Here is a 16,481-nt window from a genome sequence, read left to right on the forward strand (position 1 = left end):
TCTATAGATTTTTTTTTTTTTTTTTTTTTGCTTCAGGCTCCCACAGATCCTCTGTTTATGCAGGTACAAGAGGCCTTGTTCTTTCCACAGGTCTCAGTCTCAGCTCAGTGATGGCATGATACAGCAAAGAAACCACTGCAAGACCTCACAACAATGTAGAAGTGTTTATTTCTTTACGGTATTTTTTCACAGGAGGGAATGGTCTCTCTCTAATTTCCCAGTCTCAAATGCCGTAGGCAATTTATTGCTCAGGTTAATTTAGTGAGATTCAGCAGAAAAGTTGTCTACATTTGTTTCATGGTTAGCCTATTTAACATCTGGGGGAAAAAGATTCTGTTTTCATCAAGCGCATTCATTTTGGAATATGCTTAAGATGCTGTAGGCATATCCTTCTTGAAACCAAATCTAAAATCAGCTGACAATATTTTCCTTGATGTTTATCACAAATGCATTGACCCCAGTTCTGAGCTGTGGCTCAAAGCAGCTCACAAGGCAAGGGGGGAAAGCGCTTCATGGCCCATTTATGGGACAACAGATTCAGGGCTGGCTGGGAGATGATTTGAACTTTGGTGAAAGCTAGAGGAGCCAGAGGGCTGCTATTATTTACACTCAGCTGTAATGGCCCACAAGAAACTTTTGTCCCTGAGAATAGCCAGATCACAGCAGCACTTTCTTCATTCCCCTTTCCCTGGGAAAGCTCCTGGCATAGCCTTATGACTAGCATAACGGGGAAAGGGAGGCAGGTCTATATTATCCTGGCAATCTGATTACACCAATGATATTCTCCAAGGGCCAGATCTGGCTAGTTCATGGCCACAGTGGAAGCAGGAAGTAGGGTATCTGTTCTTTTTCAGACAGTGGAGTCATTCCGACATAATGAAAATATTGGTAAAACTTCTGCAAAGTTTTATATTTATTCATCATTAAAATTAACATTTCTAAATTTGATCTAGTGAAGTAAAATGAAATTATGGATATATGTAAAAGTATTTTATCTTTTGCTTATATTCATGTATACTATACACTTCAGTGTCTGATTTTAATTTCTTGTTGGAGGAGGCCAGCAGATTTTTTTGTTTTTGTTTTTAACCTTATTGAAGCTTTTAGATCCTGTTTATACTATAGTTGAAATCATACTAGCAACAAGTTGTTGACTCTAGCACAATTCTACCATCGTTTCTTAGTTAGCTTGGCCAGGGATTTTTTTCCGGAGCAACTTGCTAGCCAAACCATAGACTCTGTAGCATGATATAAAAACAAACACCCTAGAGAGCTTTACAGCATTGTTCTAAAACCCAGTACAGCACAGTTTATATGAACTAATTCCTGCTTATCTGCACCATCTGCACTTGAATTTCAACCATGTCAATTCTCCCTCCATGATTCAATTTTGTAGTGTAGAATGGACCTGCCTGTGTTTTCAGAGTGTCCATGAAGTCTGGGACATGTCCACGTGTGCTCTAACCAGATTCCCCAATACAGATGAACATATAGCATAAATGAAATCAATTGCCTGGGAAACTGGATCTGTGAACAAGACTGCATTAAGCATTACATATAATCTCCTGTCCTCATAATGTCATGAGCTGTCTACCCAGACAAATTTACTATGTAAGGAGATTGGGGTATAATACTTCAGTGCCCCCAATGACATTATAACACAGTTTGATCTTGTCAGTGTATATGCAACCAATCATGTCACTGATTCATGTTACTGCCCTATAAAAATCAGGGCTCTTTCTCTCTTTGTTTCTGATATTGTGTCTATCACATTTTCTTTTAAAATTTATAATATTAGGCAAAAGTAAATTTAATTAGTTTCTTCAAAGTATATAAATCCTAATTAAAAATAGCGGGGCAAGCAGTCGCTTAGTATCCTTTTGAAGTTTATAACTATGTTCAGTTGTGTGCTGTCATGAAAGAAGAACTCTTAGAGGCACTGATCCTGCCCCCTTCCACATCAGTGGGAGTCCAGAGGGATGCAGGAGTCTGCTCTCCTTATGCAAGATCAGGGTCATGGCTACTAGATTAATGTGTATCATGTCTCAGTATTGATATTACTTCCTCATTATGAATATTTCCCATACCATGAATAGTTACTGCCTTATTTATGTATTTGCATGGCTTTTCCAATCAGTAATCATTCCTGTATTTTAGGCTAAAATAACTTCATATATAATTCAAACTAGTTGCAGGTAAATAATTGGAGTGTTACTCATTTCCCACTGCTGCTTTACATTTCTGCCAGGATTGGAAATGTACTCTGTAGTTTAAAGGCAGTATGGCAAGGCATTCTAAGAAGCATATTAAAGGGAGATATGAAGTTCCTTGAATTTAAGATGCGGATCAGAGCATGTGTGTATTCACGTTCTCTAAGTTATATGTCATCTTATTCTGATTTCTTGATTTTTGATTAATGCTTGGAATGTGAAATATTAAATGGGTACACCTCTGGGTTTAACATATCACTGACTACCTGTTTAATCAAGAATGAATTAATGAAACAACTGAGCATGTAATTAGTAATTCTTTATTATTTCTATTTACTTATATTTAAAGTACTGTTTCTGTGGAAAAATGACAAGAGACATTACCAAAAAAATGCCAAGCGAAAAATGACGACTGGCAAAATTTAGTGGACATTTTCTTCATTTAATACTGCACCATTTTGTGTTCCCAAAGTTGGGGGAAAAATATCTGCAAATTTGCCATTTTTCTGGCCTCACATATGAATTTGTCCCACAGTCTTTCTGACTTGTAATTGAAACTGTGTAAAACCAGGCCACGTAAGGTCTCATTTTGTTATCACTAACCTAGAGCTCACTCTTTCAAGGGGCTGAACTCTCTGGTCCCAATCCAGCAAAGCCCTTAAGCATGCATTCAGCTTTAAGCATGAGTTTTCCATTATCACATGCTTACAATTAAACAAGTGCTTAAAGGCTTTGCTGGATCAGGGATACAGCGCTCAGATTCTTGCAGGATTGAGCTCCTAAAACACAGACCAGGTTGACCAAGCCTCATAAACCTTTGTGCCTGAACTGGGTTTCAAGAGAAGCTGAGCTGATTTATGGCTTTGGCTGGAAACTGGCAAAATATGGGTTATGCTGAGTTTTTGTTTAAAGGGGGTGGTTTGTTTGAAGCCAGGGGTTTGGTGTCTGTGTCTATACAATGTCTGATTGCAAAGGTTGCAGAGAGATCAATAATAGAGACCACACCAGCGTTTTAAAAAAAATCTATTTACTTAGCATCCATTCTGCTGTGTGGAAGGTCAGATTACAGAATACAAAATACAGGAGCCCTAGAAGTACAAACTGGTATTCCATCTACATGGGCATATGCAGGTCCAGGCAGATAGAACAGAAACAGTTTGAGTAGCCCAGTTGAGGGTTAATGACCGAGTTTCATCAGGCAGTGCTTTGGACCACAACAAAAGATATCAGACTTTTTATTTTTCTTAGTAAACTCATGCTACAATCACACTTTGCTCTTTGATTGTAAATTTTACAGCAGTACACTATAAGCCATCATATTATCTTTACTTTTCCTTGACTTGCAAAAGTTGCATATATTACAAATAGTACTGGTAATAAAGTCCTCAGTATAATATTCACATTTTTCCATCTTTGGACCAATTTCAGCACCTTGTCATGTAGGTGAACCATTATCTTGCAGCAGAGTTTTTACATGAGTGTTGGGTGGTGTAGCGGGGTGATTACCCGCTCCGGCCCTGACAGGGCTGAAACCAGCTCGGGGACAGGGCTGGGGCTGTGGGGGAAAAGCCCAGCTGGATTAAAGGAGCAGCCGCAGCTGTGGCCAGCTCAGTCAGGCCCAGCTGGCCCCATAGGAGGCTGTGAGCCAGGAGCCCAGTCAGTCTTTCTCTGCCTGGAGAGGGAGAAGGGCCTGGCTGCAAGGTGCTGAGCAGCACACCCAGATTGGAGCAGGGCTGGGGAAGGGCCAGAGGAGCTGGGAGCCCCGGCCTGGAAAGCCTCAGGCTGCAGGCCTGACTACAGGCCGAATAGGTGCAGGGTTGCAGAGGGGCAGCCCACGGGTAGCAGGTCCAAACCCCCTTGCCTGTGATGAGTGGCATATACACTGCAGGCTGCCCCCGATACAAGGGGCTAAGTGGGGACTGGCAGTAGCCCAAACTGAGGCAAGGTGGAGTTAGAGGGTGGGGGTTCCCCTGGGTGGGGAGACCCAGAACCTGAGAGTGTGGGAGTACTGCCAGAGGGACCCCAGAGAAAGGGGCACCGGGTCCTGGGAGGGACACGGGGGCCGGCGGTAAGGCGGATCGCCGGCCTGCAGAGGGTGCTGTGGGGCTGGATGAGCTAATTCCCAATGACTACCAGCAGGAGGCGCCACAGGAGTGAGTCCAAACCTTTACAGGTGATAATAGATACACAGAAAACCAGATTCCTGAATTACACAAAGATACAGGGTCTAGGATATGATAGGTTGCATGCTAACAAAAGTGTACAATAGTGTACTGAATTTTAATACACAGATACTTCTGTTAAAATAAAAAGTCATATAAAACATGCCAACACAGTATCACTCTGCCATCTCACTTAGGGCCTGAGTTTACCTGCATTGGCATTAGAAAGCCTAAAAATTAAAGGTAATTGCATGTGGACATCCATTTCTCCTGCACAAGCGCTGATCTTACATGAGAGCTCAAAAACGTTCACAGGCCCAGAGGCATAGAAGAAGGATATGTTGTTTTGTTGCTGGTCCACAAAAAAATAAAACTACAAGGACAACAAAAAAAACCAATTCAGTATAAGAGCAATTTTACACATGCAATACAATAGGTATGCCTGTCCCTTCCTCTTAATAGTCTCTTACCTCCTTCACCTTGAAATGGCAGCTATAATCTTCCAATCTCCTGCTTCAGTCTGATGGTCAAATTGTGCCATTTATTCACGGGGCTGAGCAGTGGACAATGTGGAACTGTATAGCCCCACAGGTCTAAGGGAGATGTAATTCCCTCCCTTAACAGCCTGGTGAATATGGGACTATGCAAGCTATATCATCTGCAAGGACAGTGCAACATGATCCACTAAATGCAACCAGTCCATTCTCTGTGCCAGCGCAGCACCCTACCTCTTACCTGTTCCATATGGGATGCTTGCGCCAGGAGAGACATGCAAAGTAGCCCCTGTACTCCTCTGTGCCAGTGGGAGCTACAGGTGATCCATGTCTCTCAGGATATTCACAACTGTCTAAAGGCCAGATTTTAAAAAGTATTTATTTAGACACCTACAGATGCAGATAGGCACCTAATGGAAATTTCAAAGCACCCAGACCCCTAACTCCCTTTGGGAGTTGTGCAGGATTGAGCTCCCAGTGGGAGTCAGGGGCTAGGAACTTTTGAAAATCCCACTAAGTGCCTATCTGCATCTTTAAGTGCCTAAATACATTTAAAAATTCATCTCCAAGTGACTGATTTGTTCTGTAAGGAGGATTCTGAAAAATCAGAGAAATATTGCACTGGAACAGTACAAGTACTTCCACTTAACATCAGATGTAATTACTACACTCTACTAGTCTCTCATCACTGTGTATTGTGACCATTTTCAATTGAGCATGTAATTAATGTAAAGTCCTTCAAACAATATCACTGACCTACTATGGCAGCTCAGGTACAGCTAACAATCTTGTTGTGCTTTGGATGTGAAAATAAAAGTACGTGATGCATGAAATGGAAGCAGATGAGCATATTTTATTAGATAAGTAAATGTGGTGCTTATTGCAGAGAGTGAGATATCAAACCCCATCATTACCAAGACTATATCAAGGGCTTGAGCATGCAATCCTAATACAGACAAACCACACATATTGAATTATATGGCAGTTTTGCCTGAGCTGCGGCTGTAGGATTGGGCTGTTAAAGTAATGGTGAGATGAGAACACCACAAGCATTAGAGGAATGCCAGAAAACTAGATTCCTCAATCTCAACCACTAAACGAGGATGAGAGAAAGACTGAAGATGTTACATAAGCCACGCACTAGTGGAAAACGTGAAAGTAAGGGGAAGAAAGCTCCACCTAAAAAGCCTGTGGCATCACTACCACAGGTGCAGTCAGGGGGGAAACTGGTCTTCTGGTAAAAGCTCAGGAACAGGAGTTAGGGAATGAGTGTCCTCTACCATACGCTCCCTGTATGACCATGGGGAAATCATTTGTGTCTCAGTTTCCCCAGCCATCAACTAGTCAGAAAAGGGCATTGGGAGGGTGTCATAAATATAAAGGGAAGGGTAAACACCTTTAAATCCCTCCTGGCCAGAGAAAAAACCCTTTCACCTGTAAAGGGTTAAGAAGCTAGGATAATGTTGCTGGCACCTGACCAAAATGATCAATGGGGAGACAAGATACTTTCAAAGCTGGAGGAGGGGCAGAAACAAAGATTCCCTCTGTCTGTATGATGCTTTTGCTGGGAACAGAAAAGGAATGGAGTCTTAGAACTTAGTAAGTAATCTAGCTAGATATGCATTAGATTCTGTTTTGTTTAAATGGCTGATAAAATAAGCTGTGCTGAATGGAATGTATATTCCTGTTTTTGTGTCTTTTTGTAACTTAAGGTTTTGCCTAGAGGGATTCTCTATGTTTTGAATCTGATTACCCTGTAAGGTATTTACCATCCTGATATTACAGAGGTGATTCTTTTACTTTTTCTTCAATTAAAATTCTTCTTTTAAGAACCTGATTGCTTTTTCATTGTTCTTAAGATCCAAGGGGTTTGGTCTGTGTTCACCAATGCAAATTGGTGAGGATGTTTATCAAGCCTTCCCCAGGAAAGGGGGTGTAGGGTTTGGGAGGATTTGGGGGGGAAAGACATTTCCAAGCGGGCTCTTTCCCTGTTATATATTTGTTAGATGCTTGGTGGTGGCAGCTATAAAGTCCAAGGGCAAAAGGTAAAATAGTTTGTACCTTGGGGAAGTTTTAACCTAAGCTGGTAAAAATAAGCTTAGGGGGTTTTTCATGCAGGTCCCCACATCTGTATCCTAGAGTTCAGAGTCGGGAAGGAACCTTGACAGAGGGTTAACTAATTCAGGGCAAAAGCTGCCATCTCTCCACATGCAGAAGAGTCTCCGATGCTGTTGAACCCTGTAGTTGTGCTGTGTGTACATGTTTTGGAAGTTCATGTGGGTTGGAAAGTATGTGTGACATAGTTCAAACTGTTCAGTGTAGACTAGCTGTGTTACTGTGCTCAGCTTCTTGGGTACAGGATCATTGGGTCACTGACCAAATCCTTCCCCCTTCCCTGGAGTGGGCCGCAAGAGCTGCAGAGACTACTCTATTCCTGAGACTGGGAAGTGGGCCTCAGGGCAGGTTCTCTAGGAGAGGATTACCTCTCTGTTCCCTCAAAGATCATCAGTCCCCAGCCCAATTATTCTGGGTGGGTGCTAAGAAGAGGATTTTCCCCCTTAACGTTCGTAAAAGGCTTTGAGTAGCTCAGATAAAAAATGCTGTAGAAATAAATGTAAAGAATTATTATATGGAAGTTCCAATGTAATTACGTTGCTAACAATGTTCCAATTCTCACATTTGTCATTCTAGCTTCATATTTGCACACATTCTACACTGTAGGTAAATCTGGCTTTTTCCTTAGACACTGGTATTACACTGTAATCACTTCATTTTGCAAACACTTACTACAGTGGGGCCCTCTTATATTGTAACAATTTCTCACTGAACAACTTCATTCTAAGTAGAGGATCACCAGAACCAGAACTGGAATTTGCACATTACAATGGGAGGCCGTTTTGGACTTCCATTCTGCTTCCCTAGAAAGGTGTTTTCACTATGTGCGAGTTCACTAAAAAAAGACTCCACTGTATTTGATACAGCCTCTCATACTGGTCTCTTGTACATTATTGATCCATTTTCAGTATGGAGAAATGCAATGAGTTTTCTCTCTTGATTTTTGTCTTCATTTGAGACTCTTGCTTTCTCTCACCATAAGTCAAATAAGGTATACATTTTTAACACTGAAGATAATTAACCATTGGAACAATTTACTAAGGGTCATGATGGATTCTTCATCACAGGAAAGTTTTATATCAAGATTGAATGTTTTTCTAAAAGATATGCTCTAGAAGTGGTTCTCAAACCTTTTTTCATTTGTGGACTCCTAAAAATTTTCAAATGGAGGTGAGGACTTTTTGGAAATCTATTGTCTGTATATATAACTGAATTCTGTTCAGTCAATTATCAGTCTTAGTCTTTCACTGACCCCTTAGACATGGTCTGCAGACTACAGGTTGAGAACCACTACTCTAGGAATTATTTTGGGGAGGTTCTATAGGCTGTGTTATACAGGAGGGCAGACTAAATATTTACACTGGTCCCTTCTGGCCTCTGAATCTCTGAGAAGTCTGAAAGAATTTTCTCCAGAGCTGCTGCTAATCCATCAATTCACAAATTTCCAGCAGGGAGTTCCCTAAATCTGATTGCACCACTTTCTCTTCATCCTAGAAAGACATCTGAAGTCCCGAAGAGTTTCATCTTCTGTTTTAACCTGTAACATACACAGCTTTACCTCTGCTGTTTTCCCTTATCATGGTCATCTGATACATCTCTATAATGCTTATGTACAAAAATAATTTACAGTATCAACAACTGTTGATCTGTAATAAAATAAGCAACTAAATTTACAGGGCCATAACCCCCGCTGTGCAGCTAAGGAGAGAATGAGCAAAGATGGCTTTAAACTACTTTTCTTCTTCTCTAATCCTGGGGCCAGCTGGGGTCAGCCCCCATTGTAGTTTAGAAAAGCCTCAGGACCATAGCTCTGTGCCACTTGGAGATACACCTGCAATGAGGGAATCCCCAACTAGCTGATTAAGCTGCCTTTCTTCCTGGTTTGCAGAGCCAGAACAGTGAAAAGCAAGTGGAACAGGAGCCCACTCTATTCCACAAATCTGTTTCTAATGTGTACCTCTAACTAATAATAATCTTGCCTTTTTGTTTTCTTCAACAGCAGCCTTATGATGTACATTTCAAGAAATAAATGCAATTTGCATGAGAAGGATAAACAGTTTAATAAAGTGCCAAGCATCCCATGCTATTTCACTGCATTCTCTTTTCCTGCTTGAATTCCACACAGATTTTAGCACAAGCAGCATTCACCTTCTTTATGAACTGTGCATAGCATACCTTAAAAACTAACACATGAACTTTTTGACTGATGCTAATCTGTACATATTGTATTATAGATATGGGGCGTGAAATGCACTTCCTTTGCTGCTCTGTCTGCCAGGCACCTCCAATACTATACTGACATCAGTGGACTGATGATAGTGCAGCAGATGACATATAGAACCAGTAGAGAAAAGGGTTAATGTATTATTATAAAGCACCGAAACAAACACCTCCAAATACAGGAAGATTCCAGCACCTCTTTTTTGTGAAAGTTGCTCTGCCTCATTTTATAAAATTTGTAGATTTGGTTTTATTTACAAAACTCATTTCCATTCAGAGAAGCACAAAATGTTTCCACTGAGGACAATTCCTTTCTAAATATCAAAATAATATAAAATATCTACTACTTTGAATGGGTTCACAGAAATAAATATTTTTCTGTCCCTGTCCTAATATAATCCATCGTCTCATTTGCTTTTTTAATCACTGGTATAGATTGAGCAAGCATCTTAATTGAGCTGTTCACAATGACCCACAGATCTTTCTCCTGAGAGATTACAACCAATTCTAAACCCACAGGCATTTGCACAAGTAGTTTAAATTGTTGTCCATTGTACTACATGTTGTTTACTTCAGACTGCCTCAAATCCATTGGACAGTTTCCTCTTCAAGAATTTCACAAATAAACGATTAAATTTAGCAGTGTCGAACACACCTCCACTACCCTTTGCATGTTTATTTTACACATCTATTGAAGTTTTCATTTTATGCCTTTCTTTCCTCCCTAATGTCCATGCTTGTGTCTGGAAATATATTACTTATTATCTAATAAAATAATAATAATCCCAGATTTCTATTTGCTTCTAATCTGAGAGGGAGCAGAGTCCAGTGGCTATAGCATAAGGCTTTGAAGGCAGGAGTTCTGGATTCTGTTCTTGGCTCTGCCCCTGAATTGCTGAATGACCCTCAGTATGTCATTAATCTTCTTTGAGACTCAATTTCCCCACCTGTAAAATGGGGTTAATAATCCTTATCCTAATAATCCCATAACCTGCTCTTTGTGATAAGGACCATGCAGTAGGAGGTGCCATCTTCTGGGTGTGACATAAAACTAAGGTCTTCGCTTGTGGTCAATGAAGATCCCATGGAATTTTTCACAAAAACATGGGTTTATACACACACCGCTAAAGATAACCATGTCCAAATAATGACTTTTACTGTTTACTGATTCTCTGCAAATATACAACCATTTTCCAAGTAAAATTAAAATGGATGTTTCCCATCCTAATATATGAATATTCCTTGTACCCCTTTTCCCATTGCCATAAAGCAGGAATTGGCTGTACCAGCAGAGAATGGGAAGGCAGAAGCTTTCCAGGTTGCAAATGTGGCACCAATATTATTATTATTATTATGCTATACATACTTAGATGGTGCCCATCACAATGTGATGTATATGTATGAGCCAAGCAGCTTCTCATGCACCATACTGTGAAACCTAAGGTTCTGGGCAATGTCAGTGACTGCTGCTTTCCAGGGCAGGAAAAACTCTGCTGGGCTTTTTCTAGACACCAGCCTGAACTCCTAGCAGAATGTGACTCAGATATCAAAATGATCTAGGACAGTACATTTTTTTTAAATTAGTGTAATTGGAAAACAGACTTTCAAATTCTCATTTGGCCAAATTCAGACCCTGTATAAACTACACAGCTACACTGAATAAAACCGAGTTGCTGTCACAGCTGGTCAGAATTTGTCTTCTCTACTCATTTGATCTTAGAAACAACCCCATGAAATGGAGGTGTCATGTGAATACATGCCTGATAGCTGTTGGCAGAGAGCTCCCTCCTTTTGCTGAGCACCACCTTGACTTCTTTTATCTAGCCATACTTTTTTGGTGAATTCTGTGTAGTGTTCAGTTGGCATTAAGTCTATTGCGACTCCTTTATGTGGGCTCTCTGGGACCACCTATGAAACATGCATCCAAACAGGCACGAGGGCAATCCTGCCCAGCTGCCAGTCCACGGTTTGATATTTTGGATGTTCTTGTTGATAAGTACTGTATCGCCAACTCATTAGCCCTGCTTTGCAGAGGAGGCAAATACAAGTGTGCATTTGTAGGAAAAGTCATATTAGAGTCTCCTAATCTATAAAGTGGTAAGAAATTATAGTATTTCCAAAAACTAAGGGGCCAGATCTTCAGATGGTGTACACTGACAGAGCTCCAAAAACTTCAAAGGAGCTATGCCAATTTACACCAGCTGAGGATCTGGCCCAAGATAGCCACATTGTTTTGCATCTCCCACCCCTGAAACACTCCTACTAACTGCCAAAGCTAGTGATTACAAAGAGGTTTTAGAACAGGAGGAGAGATTAGTGTTACTTACGTAGCCCTTTTCAAGAGAAACGGAGGGAGTAAAAGGACGTAAGGAGAGTGATCACTTTAGATAAGCTATTACTAGCAGGAGAGTGGGGAGGGGGGAGAGAAAACCTTTTGTAGTGATAAACATCCATTTTTTCATGGTCTGTGTGTATAAAAACATCTTCTGTATTTTCCACAGTATGCATCCGATGAAGTGAACTGTAGCTCACGAAAGCTTATGCTCAAATAAATTGGTTAGTCTCTATGCCACAAGTACTCCTTTTCTTTTTAGATTCTTACGTTCACTGAAACATGAGAACTACATGCTCCAGTGTGATTACACAAAAGAGAAAAGGAACAAAGAACTACCTTTCTATATACTGCAAACAGAAGAAACATGGAGATAAATCCTGACGTTCTTACCCAGACAAAAATCCTATTTAAGCCAAGTTTCTGAATAACTGGCATCAGAAAAGTTTACAGCACTAATGCACAGCATGTATAAACATCCAAAGCTTTAAAAATAAAAGAGGGGTGTTCCACTCATTACAAATTCTACTAACAATTATAACTGTATATGAATCATTTCATCCACTAACGAATTGCAGCTACTTCAAGGGTGGAACATGGCATATTGTTAACAGCACACAGCAAAGCAACACTATATCTCAGTCATCATTTTTTCTCCAAGAACTATATTCTTAATAACATTTTCATTTTGTGCATGCTGACAAGGTAAAGAAACAGGGAACAGGAAATAACTGATGGTGTTGTCTTTCAACTCTGTTGGAGGGATTAGTAATCTGATATCAAACTGAACCTTATTTCTTATTATTTGCAATCCTGATAGCTGTCACATTTATTGGTGAAAGTTCAAAAACGATCACCAGTGGAATGCTTTCCACATCGCAGCATATGGCATCTCACCACAGATCACATAGAGATTGTGTTTACTCTTTCTTGAAAACCTTGTCAATTTCCCTAATGTCAGCTCTTATTTTCCCTGAAATGGTACTCCTCCCAAGTTCCTTTCTTCTAAATGAATGCAGTTTATTACTATACATTTAAGGCACATGCAGAAATAAAAATAAAAGCACTACCTATAATAGAATTATCACAAAAAGCATTAATATGAGCACATTATTTCTAATTTGCTTTTGAGTATGTATTGTCTCTATCATAGACATTCACCCATACTCCATATACTATGAATCTTACTGAAAAGGAATACAAATATCCAAATATAATGTTGACTTTAAAAGTACTAACCCAGAATAAATAAAGCCATCTTTTAATTGCCTCATTATCTTGAGGATATTAAATACACACACAGCAATAACAATTCCACAGCTACATCAGCCTTGCAAAATTCCATTCACTCACTCCACTTGGGCAACTAGGCTAAATAGACAAGTACATAAAATATCGTTAATTTTTCCTTGTCATTGATCATTGTAGAGGGAGAACAAATACATTTTGTGCTTAGGCTGGTAAATTTTGCAAGGCTACGTTATTGTCTTTGTACAGATTCTCATTGCAAACTAAGGCAAGAGTTTAAAAAATGTTATAATTGGTTCCTATAAAAAAAGAGTACAATTTTTTCTCAGAATAAATATAGATTCAGTACCATGGTTGCAATTCAGAGAAAACTCCAGTGAATGCAAAAGGAATCTTGCTCTCATAATAACTGGCAAGTATAAACACTGATGATTTAATGTTCTATCCCCCTTTTCTAGCAATTAGAAGTTGCTTGAAAATTAAATTACAGCTAATATTTCTCCCCAATGAGGCTGGCTACCATGTTGTGCAAATGCTCTCACTGCACTGTAAGAAGCAAGTGGCTGTCCAGAGGAGACTAGCTGCCAGCATGAAAATAATTAAACACCAATATACAATGGGCCTCTTTTCTGTGAAAATAAACAGGTGCAAAACCAAACTATTCCACTGTATATAATGACCACTGAGCACTAGGATGAAGATTCATTTTAAAAACACAGAAATCTGCTGGCGGTGCAATTCATTGCCCTTTACAAGCACAGTTTAACCATTTAAAATAAATACTCCATTAAACAACTTTCTCATTTCTCTGATGGTTCTCCATCTGCATTGACCTTCTCTTTTTGGAACCACCGAAAAGCCGATTTTGCTGTGCCATCACCGCTCTGTTGTGAAAAGCAAATGAAGATAGCCCAGAGAAAGCCACAGAGCCCAGTGTAAGCTGTTCTCAAGTAAACAGGGACCAGAACGAAGTTTGAAAGCTGTATTGGAAAGAGAGAGAGTTCATTATTAGGACCTGATCCTGCATTCTTTAGACACCCAAAAATTCCATTGACTTCAATGGGAGCATTGGGGGGGGCACAATTTAGGATAGGACTGTATGGCAAAGAAAGGGTTATTGAGTTCGCACTGATGTTAACTTGAAACTCACCTGCACAAAAGGCCAGTACATCAGTCCAGTCTGAAAAGAAAGTGATGGACTAATTACTATTATGTATTTCAGTTACAGTGATTTATTTCAAGTATTCCTTTTTATTGACAGTATTTAACAAGGACTAGGAAATACCTCACCAAAGTTAATAAAAGGTGTTCAATTTCAAATTAGGCAGTTCAAATAAGAGGTGGTAATATTAGAACTGCAAATAACCCCCATCAGCTGCTACCCTAAGAATGTCTAAGAGATTATTCTGCCTCAGTTTATATACAAAAATCTGACAATGCGAACTTCAAAATCATATGATGCCTGATATGTAAGCACATTTACCAGATGGCTGAACAAATGTTTAAATGAGTGAATGTTTATTTCAGCTGTGAATGAAAAATACCACTGAACTTTATATTTATTTCACACTTGCAATGCTCCTTCTACTTGCTCATATACTGTAAGCCTCTTTCTTAGAGTTGAACTGATTAATTTACACAGAGTAAGCAAGATCAGTAGAAGGACACTGTTAAACCAAATGTTCTTACGAATATATAGTGGGCACTGGTAATAAGAACACCCTCCATGGTGACAAAAATGCCCTTTTATCCTCCCAGTGCAATAGTTCTATGATGAGAGGTGAAATGTTGCAATATTTATCCTGCTAATTTTTTTCTCATGATATATTTGTCTTCCAAGGCCTGGAAAATCTTGGAAGTCCCTGATTTGCTCAGTTTTAGGATTTGTGTTGGCTTTAACCCACACTTGTTAGCATCACCTATCTACCATTTAAAATAACATAGAGAAATGAGCTAAAATTGGACATCAGTAGTCTTAAAGGTGTTCTTAAAAGAAGGGAAAACTGTCAGTGAAAAGTATAGGGTGAAACTGATAACTAAAAAATATGTCTTCATAACTAATGTTATTAAGAGGTGTTCAAGAAAGTGGTGCCAACTGTACTACTAACTATAAACCAGTCTGTGGCTATTTCTCAAGATAAATGGTATTACAGCCCTTGAGTGTAATTATCTTTGTTACATTGTGGATACTGTTATTGACACAGATTCAGGTGCATTTGTAAACACATATGCCGTACAATTTAAGGATGGAATCAGTTTGCCCAACTGGAGATGGTAGCGGTACCTGGTTACCCATAACTCAGTCTTACTGCAGCTCTGCATGGAGCCCCTTGCACAGAATCCCAAAACAAAAGAAGTGAGAGGAAGCAAAATTAAAACAGAAACAATGTTGGAGGCTAGCATCCTATTTTGATTTAACTGTAGCATTCAGTAACATTAATTGTTTTGCTTAACCGGGAGATTAATCAACTATTTGCCTCACCTTATATGTATTCCAGAATTTCTTTTTACAGTCGGAAAAAATGTTCTCTTTCCCCTGAAGTATACTCATGCCTGCTAGCAAAAAATTTAGGACAATCAGAAAGATTGAAAAAAGGGCCAACATTTATTTACTGCATCAGAATTTTCACATTATGTCACAATGGTACAAGTCTCTTTGAAAGAAAAGTTAGAGTGCAAATGTTCTGCATGGCTTCTTTATCCTGCTCTATCACATCTCCTGATCTGATTCTCTTAATCTTCAGTGGTGACACCAAAGAGGTGATCTAAACAAGATCTACTATGCTGCATCTACAGTGACAAAAATGGGCTAGTTAATTCATCAATGGTAGCAGCAGTAGAAACTATGGTGTAGACAGGGCTCGGCATTTGGCTCAGGATTGGATGACTAAGTGGTCTAAATGCCAATTTTTGCCACCATAAACAGCACCTCTGATTAACTCCGAAGTGTAGATTTGAAGAGCAGAGTTGCTCTAAAATGTACTTGTTTAATATTCTGTGGACAGCAGTTTGAAATTTATACACACACAAGCTGATCTACTGCCCATTATGGTCCTAGGAATATACACTTAGGAGCTCTGTCATTACACAAAAAGAGACTGATCCAGAGGAGAGCTGGGCACATGCAACGATGGTTGGAAGTTAAAAGTTAGACAAATGCAAATATTGGACAGTAAAGAGAATCAACCCCTAGAACAAATTACCATAAATAGAGTTTGGGAGTGTTGGATGTCTTTCTAAAAGATGTGCTCTAAGGCAACCAGAAGTTATAGCCTGCCTTATGCTGGAGGTTAAATTATATGATTATAACGATCCCTTCTGACCTTAAAATCTACAAATCTATGAATATACACATACTGTAGCCAACAGGAGTTGAAGATGGTCAGCACAACTCAGGATTGGCCCACTATAATGGACATTTGCATGCCATGGTATGCCTGGTATGTACCCCTCCACTTACACAATGTCTACTATTACACGTGTGTCTATCCTATTACAATGTATAGCTATCCTATTACAGTACAATATCCAGGGATTTCAGTTCTATCCTACTAATCAAGTAATTTTCATGCATCTATCTATTCACAATGGTGACTAGGCAGATAGCCTAGACAAAATTTGTACTAGCTATGGGCTTCTTTCCTCCCTTCATTTCTCTCCATTCATACCCTGAATGATCTCTTTGTCTGACCATAAAATG

The 16,481-nt window shown here is 39.5% G+C and overlaps 1 protein-coding gene across 2 annotated transcripts in view; it reads right to left on the reverse strand.

Moving 5' to 3' along the window:
• The window catches only part of BMERB1 (bMERB domain containing 1), a 128,020-nt gene that overhangs the window by 108,555 nt on the left and 2,984 nt on the right, over nt 1-16,481 (reverse strand). The window contains exons 2-4 of one of the 2 annotated variants that reach the window (XM_074965408.1): nt 15,264-15,334; nt 13,932-13,961; nt 3,242-13,761 (exon numbers count right to left, since the gene is read on the reverse strand). The exons of the other annotated variant lie outside the window; for it this stretch is intronic. Coding sequence (XP_074821509.1) covers nt 13,582-13,761; nt 13,932-13,961; nt 15,264-15,334 — 281 coding nt within the window. The 3' untranslated portion in view covers nt 3,242-13,581. Of the gene's footprint in view, nt 1-3,241; nt 13,762-13,931; nt 13,962-15,263; nt 15,335-16,481 lie in introns of those variants that run through there. 2 annotated transcript variants of the gene reach the window in all.

This window comes from Natator depressus, chromosome 10 (genome assembly GCF_965152275.1).
Source record: "Natator depressus isolate rNatDep1 chromosome 10, rNatDep2.hap1, whole genome shotgun sequence".
In the NCBI taxonomy this organism is placed as follows: domain Eukaryota; kingdom Metazoa; phylum Chordata; order Testudines; family Cheloniidae; genus Natator; species Natator depressus.